The 15740-nt window shown below is 49.8% G+C and overlaps 5 protein-coding genes across 5 annotated transcripts; 3 read left to right on the top strand and 2 right to left on the bottom strand.

Annotated features, from left to right (window-relative positions):
- Positions 1-225: 225 nt before the first annotated feature.
- PFICI_14116 (uncharacterized protein) lies at positions 226-2663 on the bottom strand (the record flags this gene model as incomplete). The annotated part of the gene is made up of 10 exons (XM_007842697.1): positions 226-443; positions 529-778; positions 843-938; positions 1003-1196; positions 1257-1369; positions 1419-1630; positions 1690-1797; positions 1852-1910; positions 1964-2123; positions 2187-2663. The coding sequence occupies 10 exons, from the start codon at positions 2661-2663 to the stop codon at positions 226-228; spliced, it is 1887 nt and encodes a 628-aa protein (XP_007840888.1).
- A 1115-nt stretch (positions 2664-3778) lies between these two features.
- Positions 3779-5313, bottom strand: PFICI_14115 (uncharacterized protein; the record flags this gene model as incomplete). The annotated part of the gene is made up of 6 exons (XM_007842696.1): positions 3779-3825; positions 3893-4323; positions 4375-4594; positions 4653-4883; positions 4938-5126; positions 5187-5313. The coding sequence occupies 6 exons, from the start codon at positions 5311-5313 to the stop codon at positions 3779-3781; spliced, it is 1245 nt and encodes a 414-aa protein (XP_007840887.1).
- A 3363-nt stretch (positions 5314-8676) lies between these two features.
- On the top strand, positions 8677-9773 carry PFICI_14114 (uncharacterized protein; the record flags this gene model as incomplete). The annotated part of the gene is made up of 2 exons (XM_007842695.1): positions 8677-9016; positions 9088-9773. 2 exons carry the CDS (start codon positions 8677-8679, stop codon positions 9771-9773), a joined length of 1026 nt encoding a protein of 341 aa, XP_007840886.1.
- A 3222-nt stretch (positions 9774-12995) lies between these two features.
- PFICI_14113 (uncharacterized protein) lies at positions 12996-13673 on the top strand (the record flags this gene model as incomplete). The annotated part of the gene is made up of 2 exons (XM_007842694.1): positions 12996-13244; positions 13404-13673. The coding sequence occupies 2 exons, from the start codon at positions 12996-12998 to the stop codon at positions 13671-13673; spliced, it is 519 nt and encodes a 172-aa protein (XP_007840885.1).
- A 57-nt stretch (positions 13674-13730) lies between these two features.
- PFICI_14112 (uncharacterized protein) lies at positions 13731-14069 on the top strand (the record flags this gene model as incomplete). The annotated part of the gene is made up of 1 exon (XM_007842693.1): positions 13731-14069. The coding sequence occupies one exon, from the start codon at positions 13731-13733 to the stop codon at positions 14067-14069; it is 339 nt and encodes a 112-aa protein (XP_007840884.1).
- Positions 14070-15740: the final 1671 nt, after the last annotated feature.

Genomic DNA, 15740 nt, shown 5'->3' with positions numbered 1-15740 from the left:
TCGTCCCCACCAACCTCGTCGGCCTGGGCGTCGGTGGAAATCGGTATTTGCAAGCGCCAGAGTCCAGACATTGCTGGTGGACATACGACACTGGACAGTATCAGGGTGCTGCAATGAAAATCAACATGATGAGATGAACAATCATAGAAACAACACTGTAAATATTATTATATGCACGCTGACGTATGCATGGGATTCCAACACGCTCTCTTTCCTTCTGGGGTATCAAGAGGATATATACATGGTCGGGAATCCAATCACCTCCCACTCGCCTGTCTCCGTGTTCTGCGTCAGGTTGGTGGGGTTCACCTGTCCTCCGCGCAATGCTCCGGCCTCGACGGAACCGCCGGCGACGGGCCGCGACAAGTGGTTCTCGTTGGCCAGGACGGTGAAATTGGCTAGAGGAATGCTCCAAGGGTTTCTCGAAGCCACACTGGGGGAGCCTGGGATTCCTGGTTGTCAGCTTTGACGTTCTGCCCAAAAAAAAAAAAAAAAAAAAAGTGACACGGATTATGGGCTTTTGCTCACCGTAGAATTGCGCAACGGCCTTTTCAGGGTCGACGCTCAGCAGGAAATATCCTCGATAGTACCCGTCCTGCCACTGGAGCTCCGAGTTCCACTCGTCGTCGATGCGCGCCTGCGCCAGTGCCCTGGTCGTCAAAATGTCGCCCGAGGCGCCGCTCGAGGTCACCGAGGTACCGGCGAATTCGACGCCAATGGCGCCCGAGCCCGTACCGTTGTTGTAGGCCTCGGATCCGACCCAGGCGAGATCAGATACCTGGTAGGGACTATTGTCAGTACCTATTTTCCTTTTTCCTCAGGTTACGCATCCATTTTCTTACCCAGTTTTGGTGAGAGTCACCAGCGAGGAAGATGTTGTTTCCGATATTGTTGTCGTAGAGATGCTTAAACGTGCGGTTTCTGTTCGCCGCATAGCCCTGTTCCGTCATGTCAGTAACACATTTGCTTGTCGGTCAGCTCCCGACAGTGCAACAAACTCACGTTCCAATTGTCCCCATTCCAGCCGAATGACTCCCTGATGCGGGAGAAGATGATCTGGTCTCCAACTACGCGCCAGGTCGCACCTCTCTCCGACGACGCCGTCAGCTGATTATAGAACCAGTGCTCCTGGTGCGAGCCCATCAGAGATCGCGACGCATCGTCATTGATCAAGCTAATATAGTCGTCGTTCCAGCCTGGACAGCTTTGTAAGTACTTGGGGGTTTATAAATGACCCAGATGGAGAGGTAACCTACCAAGAGAGGTGATGCTGCGATCGTAATTGCGGGTGTCGAGGATGATAAGGTCCAGTAGGTTGCCCATTTGGAAGCTTCTCCAGACGCGCAAGTTGTCGTCCATGTCAATTTGTCTGTTTGTCTGGTTAAAGAGAGGATTTGAGAGTGCAGGATGATACTGACCGAATGGGAATCCACTCAAAATAGGCACGGACGGCGTTCATCTTGCGTTGATCTACGCTGATACTGGGCCCATCGTTTCGGAAGGACTCTTCAGTGTTGTTCAATGCGCTGAAACCGTCTCTATAGCCATTGTTGGCGACCTCGTGATCGTCCCAAGTTGGGATCCACGCAAAGTTCTGTGTCAACAGCTGAAGATCAGGATCTGTACGGTACTACATGGTTCTGTCAGCAAATTTCCCCCCTTTGCATTTCTCTGTCTTTGAGGCCTCACCTGTCCGATTCTCTCTCTGTAATCCCACAGAGTAAAGAGAAGATTTGCCGGAGAGTGAGCCCGCTCTCCTTGAACAGCGTTTTCGTAGATGTAGTCGCCGAGGTGAATCTATAAAACGAGATCAGACAAGCACTTATGCAACCAATGGGGAGGCCGACTCACCACATAGTCATGCTCATCCTTTCGGGCAGCGTTGCCATATACATTAAAGTAACCATTTGCTGTGACTCGGTTAGTGATTGTCGACTGCCCAAATCGTCTTGATGAGGCCTACGGTAATTGGCACACGAGAAGACAGCAAACTTGAGCTCCGACACGTCTGCATCCTTGGCTGGCGATGTCTTGGTGCGTCCCAGCGGGCTGGTGATGTTTGAGCCGCAAATGTTGAATTGGTACGTGTAAGTCGTGAAGGGCTGCAAGCCACCGGCCTCGACCTGAGTCACAAGTCAGTCACATGAGACACCAAAGTCGCCGAGGCATAATAACGGCAAGCTCACCTTGACGGTGTAGTCAATGTCGCTGGTCGTGTAGGCCTTTCCTTGGGACACGACATTGGTGCTGTCGCCGGTCGTCGTGTTTTGCGCGTCGCTCGCCTGGAACACCTTCCACTCGACGCAAATCGGGTTGGCGCTCGCCTGAATGTACTTTTCAGTCTCGTGGTTGTACAAATCGACGGTGCCCTCGACCGTGACGTTGCTCCTGTCCGAGTCCAAGCTGGGCGCCACGCGGGTCCACAGAATCACGCTCTCGGGCCATGGATCGCCGGACGCGACGCCGTGCGTAAAGTTGAGCTCCTCGGCCGTGTAGGCGATCGAGTCACGCTTGAAAACACGCCTGTTGACCTTGGGGACATCGATACCCAGATTGACATGTCTCTTGGAAGGACTATCGTAGTTGAGATTGCCATCAAAGGAGGCGCTCACTAGGGACGCCAGAAAGGCTCCCGCGATAGTCACTCTCGCTACGCCGTACATGGTGACTTGACGAAGAGAATGAGTCGTCCGACAATCTTTCGAGACAGAGGTTGGCCCACCGATGGCTTTTTATCTCTCCTCCGGTTTCCCTGGACAGCCATCATACCACCCCCATCCTCGCATCTTGCCGCAATGGATACCAATAGTTGCATACCATGGCCAGCGGGGCAGTGTCGCGTGCATCTATGATTGCATCGGGCGTATTGTAGGTCGGGATCACCCACGTCGCGATTCCAATCAACCTATAAAAGGGTAGTATTTCAACATCTGCGCCCGTGACGCAAGCGATAAGCTTGGCACTGCAATTCGGAAATTTGGGGACAAGCTTTTTTTAACCTGGCAAAAGAATAATCTGCGAGGACCTTTTTTCTCCCCTCTGTCTCGGGCGTTGTCGCTGATGAACGCGCTCCGGGTTCAGCTTGTTATCACCGAGCTGCTGCAATGCAGTGTCTGGTATGCAAATGCCCAAATTCTTACTGGCTGAACGAAATGGTGAAATAAGATCCCAGAAGGAAACGTGTATTGGCGCCAAATCATGATTGGTGAATGTCTTGAACTCAATGTCCCGCGTAGTGGATCGAGCTATAAGGTGATCGGCAGCGGGGTTACCGCTTATAGTCCTCAGGGTCTCTGTCTGGTGAATCTTGTTTGCGCGTACAGCATTTGTAAATACCTATTAGCGTCGTCCGAATTGCTGAGCTACAGTCGCGAACAAGACGACTCCTTTTACTGTCTTATACCATAGTATCAGCAGCATGGGCACGCGGCCGATGCCCGGCCCACTGCCATGGATACGGGACTGACGCCTACCTCCGTGTCTGCGAACAAGGAGTTGGGCATGGAGCAGCCCGTTGTCAGACTTGGCCCATTCTTCGAAGGGAAGATATTTTCCGCGAGTCTGAGGTAATCCAGGGTCCACGAGAATCTCATACGTATGGCTTTGGTTCCATCTGTCGGTGCAACGCAGATACGCTCAACTGTTTAATAGTGAAGAAGGTTGGGGCCATACAAACTTGCACAGATCACGGTAATCATCAACGTTAAGCAGGCTCCGTAGAAATTTTCAATAGTTTTCGATTAGAATCTCATTTCTTCATTACATTTTTCGAGAACCATTATCTCGTTGCTCTTCTCACATGAGTTCGCTGATAGGTTGGTTTCACTGTGAGAGCAAGCGTCAGCATTATCATTCTCCATTCGAATTGACAAGAATATTAGATTATACTCACTCAGAGGCAACATTGGCAGCGTATCATCCGAGTCATTGCTCGGAGGACTCCGACCATCCTTTTCAATATCTGCTAATTGAATAGCGACAGCATGCGGGATGCTCGAGGGGCTCGGCCCGGTCATGGTACGAGGGCGAATTGTCGATCGCGACGAGCGCTTGGGCGACATGACCCACGGGCGCGCGGGTTCTGAAGCATCGGATCTTCTCTGCCATCGTCTAGGCACAAATGTTGCGTACATGTGTCTGCGGAATGCAGTCGTGGTGCCAAAAACGATAAAGAGCAGATAACTTGGGGCCGGCCCTGGCAGAAAGAGAATGGTCGTTTCTTTCGCCCTCTCAACACTATAGTCCGGGCTCGCGCGGATCGCGTCTTTATTACTGTTGGACATTCCGGTAAACTGGAAGAGCATGTTGGTGAGCTCAAAGATACTGCGACTAGTCAGTGGAGAGTTTGGTAGTATTTGGCCTTGGGTCACCCACGCGAGCACTACAAATGCGATTGTGAACCGAGTCAATAGCCATCGATCATAGATGCCGCCCGAATTGTGTTGCTTGGCCACGGCATAGCCGGGTAAGCTCGAGTTGTTTGATGAACTCTTGCCATATTGGACATTCCAGGAAACCAATTGTCTTCTACTTTGAAGATATCGAGTCAAGATTCCAAGCAAAAGGACAACACCAAATGCCAGGCTTATCATTACTGTCGGGGTTTGTGAGTCAAGCTACCAGCGACACGCATGCGCGCTTGGGGGACTTACAAAGAACATTAGCGAGAAACATGAAAGCGCCAATTGATTTCTGAATAGTTTTCGACTGGAGTAGGCAGATTGTCACAATTGGCAAGATGAACGAGACCACCTTTCCGACAGCATTGACCCGATCGAACAACACCTTTAGGTGAGGCTTTGCCCACCAGCCATAAACAGACTGGAGAAGCGCAAAGGCCCAAAAGCAAACAAGCATCGAGGCCACCGAGAACGAGTACTGTCCTGTGGCTGTGTAAGGAACGAAAAATACGCCGAAGCAGATAGGTTGCAACATACTGAAATACCAGAGTCCCAGGTCTACACCAACGGCACCATTTGATATGGCCATCTCTGGGTTCTTGGGATTAGCCACAGAGGCGCGCCACTGCGTTGTGACAACATCGTCATAGTCGACATAGAAGTGAAGCTGCGATGCAATACATGTCGCTGTGGATAGGAAGAGAATGTAAGATATTAATGCGACATCTACAATTGTGTTGTTAGCCTCCCAAACCAAGACAAATTAGCCAGGAAAAGGCCACTGACAACTGACGCGCTCCCGGTGAGCCCATGTCAACCAGATCACGAGTCCATTCAGAGTCAAAGCCAAGAAAGAGTAGACCAAGACCCCGACCGCAGTGCCCACGACATCAGAAGGGAATTGCTTGGCCATCTCAAGCCATCGTCTCTCGAGATTTGCCTCAGAAAATATTGTTTGATGGTAGGAAAAGGGCCGTTTCACAAGAGAACAAGTCGATGGGTTAGTGATCATTCGGATCTGAGCCGAGATTGGCATGTGTCAGGCAGGTCACTCTGACTTATATGAGCTCAGCTATCGTCTGTCCCTACATGCCGGACCCGGCTTCTCGCTTCACATTTCATTTCCGTAAAACTTCATCACTACCACCCGCACCAGGTTGGGGGGAAACAGAAAAAGTCAAAGCAAGGGTTTGCGCTCAGCTACAAGTCTGCGGCAACCTTATCGACGCCTTTTAGTCTCGAGCCCAGCCGAGCGTAACAATTTGGATGAGCAAAAAAGAACCCCCCGGGCGGAAACGTCAAAGCAGAATGCACCCTACGTTTCTACTACCGGCGGTAACAACTGGGTTGGGATAAGCTGGGGTTATCACTGTGACTGAGCGCCCTTCAGCTGGATGCGGGAAAAAAGTCAATGGTCGACTCACTTGCAGTGCAAGTACCGATTTTGACAGCGAGTTGATGTGCATGTCGGGTGTGTGTGGGTAGCGCAATGGTGGCTTTTCTTTGCTGTTCCCTCCGCATTGCCAAGGCGCGCTTTGATTCTTCATCCCACTCTCTCTACACACTATTAGTCTACCTCGGCAGTGCTTCGAGTTTAGTTGTCTGTTGATCACTGATTTGACCGTTTCCACTGAATAAAAGATGCCAATCATCCGTGCGCAAAGCATCAGATCGTAACCGATCCACACAATGGCCAGGGCCAAGACATGCACAGTTGCTGCGTTGACAGGTAATTGATAATGAAGTTCTGATAATACTGAATGGCACCCCCCGGCCGGGCGGGTTCCACGCCATGTATGCGACCCCGGAGAATGGCTTCAGACGTTGTAACCAATCAGTTCGGAGCGCCTTCTCCATGCAGACAAATTTTCCGGGTTCGTGGGCAAGCGAGGGAGTATTCTACTGTCTGGCGAAAGCACAAAAAGTGCGGGATGATCAGTCCAGAGGACTACAGGACCGTTCCTAGCTTCCGAAACCGCCCAAGTCTCTGCCAGAGTATTCATGGGTTGAAATTACGCGGCTAGAACGGCGAATCGCCAGCACGATTCTGGGTGTTGTTCTTTTTCTCCAGAGCTGACAACGAAATTGGCATTTTGAGGACTGGCAAGACTGGTGTTTGGATACCAATGCTATGCCGACGGGGAACACCTGCCCTCGGCCGAGATATCTCCATTTTCCTGACAACTACAAAAAGAAGCGGGGGATAAGTCGGGATGCTTGGCGATCCTCGCCCAATGAACCCCTGCCCAACACCCCCTGCGCGCGCGGAGCATACCGCAAGCTTGTTTTACCCTGGTCTGTCAAGCACACAGGGAGGATTCTGGTCACTTGCGACTTATACTGAAGAGGTCCAAACAGTTTTCCTTGTAAAAAGCACTATCAATATGATCCGTGGGGTCTTGGCGACTTGGCTCGAGGTCTTGATAGTATTGAGTTTGGTGTAAACATGTAAGGTTTTATACTATTCAGACTCCACACCAGTCTTGGCAGAGAATTACACATTAAATAAAAAGCTCAAGAGTGCATTGGTAGCCAGGACAACGAGAATACATACCCTTCAGACTCTGTAGACACTGAAGTCTGCATCTAATTGTTGCCATGAGCTTCTCTAGATTCCTGCTCTGAGGCTTTCAAGGACAATCTCAGCGGCAGTCGCGCATTGACCATAGACGGGCATCATGACTTACAGCGGCAATTCTGAGGACTTGGCAAGCTGCGTGGTGTTTTGGACAAGTGCTTTCCTCCAGAAAGCTCGATTCTAAATTATACTGGGCGATTCAAGGAAGAAACATTCAGCCACTCAGTCTACAGCAAGACCCCAGCTTCTTGACTGCCCGAGGCAAACAGACAAAGGAGTGTATTTGCAGAGCAGTCTCGCATACAGATATTCAATTACGCATGTCTCCTTTGTTGTTACTGCACGAACTGCATACGGCGGTGGCTTGTGGCTAGAATGTTTCGCTATTTGCATGATTAAATGTCCGTGAGCACAAATAAACACTATGAATAAAATGTTGAATCATACAGCTGCTTTACAAAAAAAGTGTATATTTGTCCAAAGCATTAGTGTTGACCATTGTACTGTATCAGCTCACATAGAGGCTTGTGACGCGTGCACGGGCCTGCATCCAGCTGATAATAATATTGGCTGAAGGCTGAAGCTATCACAGTGGACGGTTTCATCACCCAGTTAATGGCTGGTGGTGGAACAGTTCACTGATGAATTTTTATACTTGGTGTCGCGAGTTCGAGCCTGGCTTGTGTGTGTTATTTTTCTTTTCTTCATTTTTTTCATTGCATTTTTCTTCTTCCAGGAAACTTTGCACTTCTTAGGACCTTGGCTGTATCTTTCCTTCACAGACTAATTTTACATGTCCAAGTTGCAAATAATCAAACATTTTTCCCATTTAGCATAAGTTATTTTTCTTTTTCGCACCGCAATCGAGAGAAAATCCATGACTGGAATCATTCCGTTTGCTTCGTTCTTGCTTTATTTCTTCACAATGATTGTGTGCTACTACTGTAGCTAATGTAGGTATTTCAGAGCTATGATGTGTCAGTTTACTCAAAGGTAGATGCTTGGTTTATTGCTGCCTTGCCTTGGTATAATTATCACCCAAGGTCTGGCACAGAGCAGCCTGGAAATATCCAAATGAGAATGTAACTAAGGAAGAAAAAGGATGGGGGATAAAAAGCTCAAATGAAATTGCTTCTCTTGTTGAATTTTCTAGAATCCAGAACACATCCGTCCCTCTTTGGTGAATCACCGCACCTCGACATTTCGATGTTAGAAAACAACAATCCACGTGCTTGCCCAAGATTCAAGTTGATAAATCTGTTTCGACCTGTATTCCAGGGCAATTGTCGATGCCTGAGAGTCGCTGCTTGATTCCTTGGGCTTTGTCTCTTCACTGCCATTGAGTTCCCTAGTCTCCTTTTGCACAGAAACCTACAACCCACAACGTTGAAAATCACCCCGTCAACACAGCCAGCAAGGTAATATCGGCGCCTTGGACAAATCAACACCTGATAGCCCCTCTATTTCGAGTACTTGCACCTGTCACATTGTCATTGACGAGTTCTCGCATCTCCTACACATCAACCCCGCCACCATCTCAACGACAGCACAATCGCGGTATTGAGTTGCCCACACATTGTTCTACACACCAAACAATCCGCGCTTCCTACAGCACTACACTTCTCGGCGCCTGTCACTTGGATCTTTTGGCCAATCTCCCTTGTTCGTTGCTCACTTCACTCTCCCATAAGCTCCATAATGGAACACGACGACGACCTCGAACGCAAGATTGATGCTATTTATCGCCGCCATGGCGTGAGTCGCGATCAGCAATCAGAGATTCAATCACTGGTAGCCAGACATTGCCAGGCTGAGGTCTCGGCACGCATGGGAACCATGCGTGACCGCGCCGCCAACGAGCTGCGCGACTCGGCGATGCGCAATCTGCGCAATTACCAGTGGCTGGCAACGCCACATGATACCTGGACGATCCCAGGCCATGATTGGCAGGATCGACTCAAGTATTATAAGCGGCGGTTCAAGGAAGATATACAGGGCACCGAGTCCTTGATCTTGGAAGGATCGAAGCAGCCAATGGGTATGTTTTCTCGGTTATTTCAAATGCTCTTTTGTCTCATTTTGGCTTTGCTGACAAAGTTACCCATTTAGCCAACTCTACCGTGCCTGGATCTGGCCTTTCCAACCACTCTATTGACGACGCCGCTGATGACGAGTCGGCTTCTCCCCCGACTACTGGGGACAATTCTGGTCATACTTCGGCTACGGAGGAACACGACAGCACAGAGCAGGCCGTCACCATTGAAGAGTCTCAAGCCAGCGAGAACAATTTTGACACTCCCTCCACCTCGGAGGACGAGGAAGCTGGGCTATTGGATCCGAGAACCGCTCTCAGAACCTTTCGTTGCCAGAGTCCTCCCGATGGCCTCTGTGTGCCTTTTCCCTCACCCTGCCCTACGCCTGGGCGCAGTAACTCGGCCATGACTAATAGCCACGCTCATCATGCTCCCATGTATCAAGTCCCCCCTCTCTCTTGGTACGAAGAATCTGACGAAGAGTGCTCTCTGGAGGAGCAGAGCACTACCAACGACACCGAGTCCGAGACCTCGGACACAAGTCAGCAGGAAGCTGAGTCGCATCCTCGCATCCTCTTTCAGTACCGCACAACTTGCAGCAGATGCTTGATTGGACCGCCCCACCCAGATGTCCCATACTACTACATCTTGGGCTCCGCAGACTGTATACTCCATGGTCCTCACAGAATACCCTCGCGATCGCTTCGATTCAGAGGCCGTCCCCCCATCAGCAGGCGTTGGAGTGCCCCACGAAATGTTTGAGGCGTCTTGTCTTTAGTCATGTCAATCCTTTTCGGCAAGAGAGAGAGTGAAAGTTGAGGTTCAAGGAGGTTGAAAGACAAGTCAATGAGGAGTTTTGAGAGTTCTTGTTTCTGCACTACTTTTTCTTTTCTTTGTCTTTCTGTGTTTTGGGAGTTTTTATGCTATATCTCCCTCTTGTTGTTCCTCTGCATGACTGTCTCGAGACGTCACGAATATTCAGAGAGTGCTTGGCCAGCAGCACATCACTTTCACAGACAGAGCATAAGTACTGATGGCACCCAAGGGTTGTCCAGGCTTAATCATAATAAAGCATTGTTCCTTGAATACACATTCGTCCACCTTTTTGATGTGAAAATGTGAGCAATTAATGTGATGAGTGCAAATTCGAGGGAGGGAGCGCGTGAATTCACGCTGATTCGCGTTCAACACCGGGTCAACCGCCGTTGGCACGTATTCTGAACGCATCACCAGATTCGTTCACGCCAGAGCAAGGCCTCCATTTTGCCCACAATGTGCTCTAATTATTGTGCCCCTCGCTAACAGTCCACTACTGCCAGTTTCCAGCTCTGGACATTGTCGTCAAACTCTGGCCAACAATTGGTTCTCGCCAATGTCTCTGCTCTTCACAGCTCCGGGTAGCCGCCGTCTCCCTCGTCGGCTGACAACAATTGAGTATCCCACGGGCCCAGGCAAGATCCAAACGAGGGCGAGAACAACGACCAGTCATACTCGCCAGCTTCTTCTCGATATTTTCCCTACCTCTGACCGCGCCCGCTTACCTCGAATGCGCCCCTGCCATCACCTAGACGTACTCGCCAGCTTTTTTAAATCTCGGCCTTCGCCGCGCCCGCCTACCCGGAACGCTTGTGCTTACCAGATGTAATATCATGTCGTTCTCATATGCTTCATATTCTTGATTTGCCTTTGCCCGTGCCCGAATACCTGAAATGCGCCCTTGGCACTTGTAATATCTAGCCATACTCGCCAGCTTGGCCTTGTCCTTCTTCTCTTCCTTGGCCGCACGCGGCTACCTTGAACGTGTACTTGCCATTTACAATCAGTAGTTGTTCTCACCAGCTTCTCTGGTTTCTCTCTTGCCCGCGTCCGCTTACCCGGAACGCCTCCTGCCCGTTATACAAATATGTGATACTGACAAGCTTCTGCTCCTTCTTCATCTTCATGCTTCCTCTTTTGCTTGTGCCCGCGCCCGCTTACCTGAATCGTTGCCATTCACAATGATGTGCCGTACTCGACAGCTTCCTAATGTTCTTCTTCTACTTCATGTCCTTGGCCGCGTCCGCTTACCTAGACTGCGCCCCTGCCAAATACAATATTCAGCTAGACTTATGAATATTTTTAATATCTGTTCTTTCTTTGCCCGTGCCCGCCTACCTTGAACGAGCCTTTACCAGCTATTATATCTAGCCGTACTCGCCAGCATTTGTTTTTTGTTCTTTCCTTGACCGCGCCCGCTTACCTGAACTGTGCCGTTGCCAAATACAATATTGAGCTGCACTCGCTAATATTTTCAATATCTGTTTGTTCTTTGCCCGTGTCCGCCTACCTTGAATGCGTCCTTGCCAGCTATGATATTCAACGGTACTCGCCAGCATTTGTTTCTGTTCTGTTCTTGGTCGCGTCCGCTTACCTGAACTGTGTCCCTTCCAATTATCATATTCAGCTGTACTCGCCAATATCTATTTATTTCTGTTCCTTCTGTGCCCGCGCCCGCCTACCTTGAACGTGCGATATCCATTTGAATTATACATATGTGCTTGCCAATATCTTCTTGTTCTTTCTTTGGCCGCGCCCGTTTACCTTGAACGCGCCCTTTTCAGTTGAATTGAACATCTGTGCTCACCAGCATCTTCTCATTCTCTCTTTGGCCGCATCCGTTTACCTGGACCGGGCCCTTGCTAGTTGACATAATCATCTGTGCTTGCCAGCATCTTCTCATTCTTTCTTTGGCCGCGCCCATTTACCTGGACCGCGCCCTCGCCAACCACAACAACCCCCAAGTCGTTTGAGCTCACGGCAAAGACAAACGCGGCGGGCACGACAATCAGCGGCACCCGCCATTCTAAAAAAAAAAAAAAAATTCCTTCCCCGCGCCCGCTTACCTGGAGCTCTCGTAGATAGTTTCAGCTGCTCAAGTCCCTACTGCTTTGTCAAACATCCCTCTTCACATACTCTGCCATCTTCAAACATTCACTTGCACATTCCATCTGCATACTCCATCCTCACCATCTCGGCGCCTCTGTAATCACCCGTCATACTTCACGCACTCATCTTCTGGCATCTCTGCTTCTGCAGACAACCCACGAGCTCAATCCTCTTCCAAGTCAGATTTGCTTGTCACTCAGACACATCTTCATCATCGAACATCCTACGGAGACTTGTCCGAGCCCATCACTATCATCATTCCATCTGCAAACGTCTGTCCCAGGCCAGCGCAGATTCTTCTTGACATCGTTCTTACTTGACTCCCCAAAAAGTCTTTGGCGGCGACCATCCGCGCAAAGACGCAAACACCATCACAGATCCGTCCATCAGCTTTCGTCGGAGCCAACCCAAGATCACAAAGCAACATCTACGCGTCCAGCTTGACATATTCAGCTTCACGCGTCAAGCTTCATGCAGCTGCGCTTCGACCCCCACCACTTACTATCCAGATTCGCTTTGCCAGCAATTTCGATTGTTGCCTGGAAAACTCTTCACCGGCGTTTGTTCACCTTGGCTAATTCCTTGCCGCACATTCATTGACGAACAATCGTTCAATCCTGCCCCTCATCCCACAATCACCATTATTTTGTCTTGTGCATGGCCATCACCCAGCCGTTCATTGATGAACATTCATTCATCTGGGCTAGATCAATATTGCATCTCCCTTGATCACCACTTCTCTTGATTTTTCCATTCTCCCACTTCCAACGGCGCATATTTGCATGTGCCATTCCATCATCACACACATACCCAGGCCATTCCTTCACCACATACTCATCGACGAACATTCGTCCGAGTCAACCTAGCATCACACCTTGATCGGCGAGCGTTCGCCTGATCCACCCTCACCGTTTCCATCCACCTGTTGCCATCCATTGGTGAAAATTTCACTGGCGTTGCTCACAGGCATTGTCCATCCTCACAGAGGCAAACACCATCACTGAACCCATCACATTCTCTCTTGCTCAGACTTCCCATCATCTTTCAGTACCGCCCATCATGCCTCTGGGTATACGCCGCTGGTTTTCGTCCCGTCATCGCTTGCGATCGGACGAAAGCATTGACCAGACTTTCCGCGCCCACGGACAGCGTCTTACTCAGAGAGATGTCTCATCCGCCGATGGTCAATTGGCCAGCATTCGTGAAGAACGCGAGCCGGATGATGACTCTGAGCGCGGTTCTCGTCGCCCTCACTTGTTTGGCGGCATCACCGTCACCACTACTACAATTATCCAGAGGTTCGATGCTGTAAGTTACCCCTCCACCTCATGTCGCCCACCTTTTTCTTTTCACAACTCTTCATTCATTTATTTCGGTTCCTCTTCTTTTTATTTTATTTTCAGCTTGTTTTCTTTTCTTTTGATGGTTTCGTTATCGGCCAACTAATCATTCATTCATTTATTGCAGATCTCAGGCAGTCCGCGAGGTTCACCAGCCAGAACTCTGGTCACCGCCGCGTCGCCTGACGCAACTCTCAATGACACTGATTCTCTCGGCAGCACCCTCTCGGTGGATGAGGAGGAGGATGTGGTTCAGCACCGGCCCTCAATTCTTGAGCTCTCGGTTGGTGATCTGATCCACTCTGATAGCTCGCTTGGATCTGATGAAGACGAGGAGCAAAGTGTCGAGTATGAGAACGCTCAAGATCCCGAGGAGGCTGCCGCATACGCTGCATAGGTTGCACGTATTGAACGCGAGCTGTACGAATCAAGAATCTTTGATCGTACCTATCAAATGCTCGGAAGACGTCTAACTCCACAAATCCTGGCCCGCTGCGAGTCCATTCTCGAGGCTCTGACTGAGCTGCGCGACATGTCTGCCGAGGTCTGCCAGGATAACCTCGACTATGAGCACTCGCCTGCTCATTACCCTGCTGGTATCATGGAGCGAGACTTTGGTCTCAATCCCGCTTACCGCCACCTGCTCGACCGCATCGAGAAGGAGGTCTACAAGAACAAGGTCATGTTCTTTGCCCAGTGTAACAACTGTTACACAACCTTCCAGCAGGAGATGCCTGACCGCAAGGCTCGCAAAGCCGCCAGACTTCGCAAGACTCGCAGAAACTCTGTGTAGATGAGAAAACATGAGCAGAAAGCAAAAAGACTTTTGAGTTCAGGATCATTGCCAGTTTTGCTCCAGCTTCATGCTCATACTCATAGAGCTGGGGGATCCTCGCATGGTCAATAGGGGGCCAGCTTGCGAGTCTCGGAGACTATTCATACCATTGCTGGTAGCACTGGGTTCGCATGGAAGGACTCTCTCAGCGCATTCTTCTGCTTCGACACTCGCAACTCCATGCAACATTTGGTACATGGCTCATCAGTTTGGCAGCGGGAGCTGCATACGGCAAGCATATGAATGAAGCTGGAGTATTTGCTTCGAGCGAAATGGTTTTTTCTCGAGGAAACCAGAACAGGCTTGTGCGATCTTTTCTTGTTTTCCCGTCTCGGATCGATATGCTGACAGACATTCTTACAGGACTTTGATTACTTGGAAGATTGAGCACTGAGGTGCCAGAACGAAACCTTCTCATTCCTTTGGGTCTTCCTTCTTGAGCTACAAGTCGATCCCTCAGTCGATGGGTATGGCTCTGAGTGTTTCGGTGCTCCATGGAGATAGAAGAAAGCCCTTGGGGGAGCTGTACAAGATGAATAGACTGTCAGCAATTGTTTTCAACACAGCTTGCGAAATCCATTCTGGTGTGATCTGAGACACAGTTATGAGCCTGGTCTACAGACGTGCCATCACACCCGAAATGCCAATTATCGTCGCTTTCGTGGTATGGCTAAACCTTTTGAGCTTTGTTTTCAACAGGTATGAAGTATCAAGGAAAACTTGTGCTGACCTCAATGCTCGCGAGGACACTTCCAGAACAAATGCCACAGACCCACGACAACATTATGCGAGTACACGATTATCGCCAGCTACCATGATAGTCCCGTACGTAACATGGACACAACCCGTGCGTTTCGACAGAATTAGTACAACCTTCAAGGCAAGTAGAGACGACATCAAAAGGTAAGTCTAGACCAATAAAGCCCTACTGAGATTCCTTCTGGTTGCTAACATTGACTTTGCCAGGACGCATGACTGATAGCCATTGACTGGTTTCCATCTACACCTCAAAGTTGCCGCTGTCGAAACTCTACCACACGCGTCAACCCGAACCGAGCCTTTCAAGATGGCCCGTTGTGCGTCATGCTAGCCACCGTGTCTAGAGTATGCAGTCTAGTCACTTTACAACCAGAGTCTCCGAACCTACACCGCGATGTCGACCCCCGAGAGTTCTGCCAATGCAGTATACAGATTCAAAGTGCCATACACGCAAGAGCCTACCGCTTTCGATGCGCTTGTGCAGTTTTCCATGATCTGATTTCGAATTGGCATCGGTCGCCTGCTTGTGAACTTCTTGCAATGCTTACGACTTCGCGCATGATGCTGCAGAAGCATTCGACAAGGTTCACTTCCCCTCTTCTCACATTCCGTCTCTCGAGGCTTGAAATCTCTAGCTTTAGTCATCAAGCAGATGGGTCGAAAGCCACTCAACATTTTCATCCTGCGCACCGCTGAATCAAGTTCTCATTTGTTGGATGCTCGAACGAGCGGGTGGCCTTCTCCTTCACTTTTAGGCATGGACAGAGTAGACACTCTCTCGATCATAGAGTAGTGGTCGGCAAAGCCCCGCTCGATCCCAAAGTCCTTGGATTTTCATTCACTATACATCCATCCACATCAATCAATCTT

Source organism: Pestalotiopsis fici (genome assembly GCF_000516985.1).
Source record: "Pestalotiopsis fici W106-1 unplaced genomic scaffold PFICI_Scf_12, whole genome shotgun sequence".
Classification (NCBI taxonomy): Eukaryota; Fungi; Ascomycota; class Sordariomycetes; order Amphisphaeriales; family Sporocadaceae; genus Pestalotiopsis; species Pestalotiopsis fici.
This window is presented reverse-complemented; position numbering and strand designations above follow the sequence as displayed.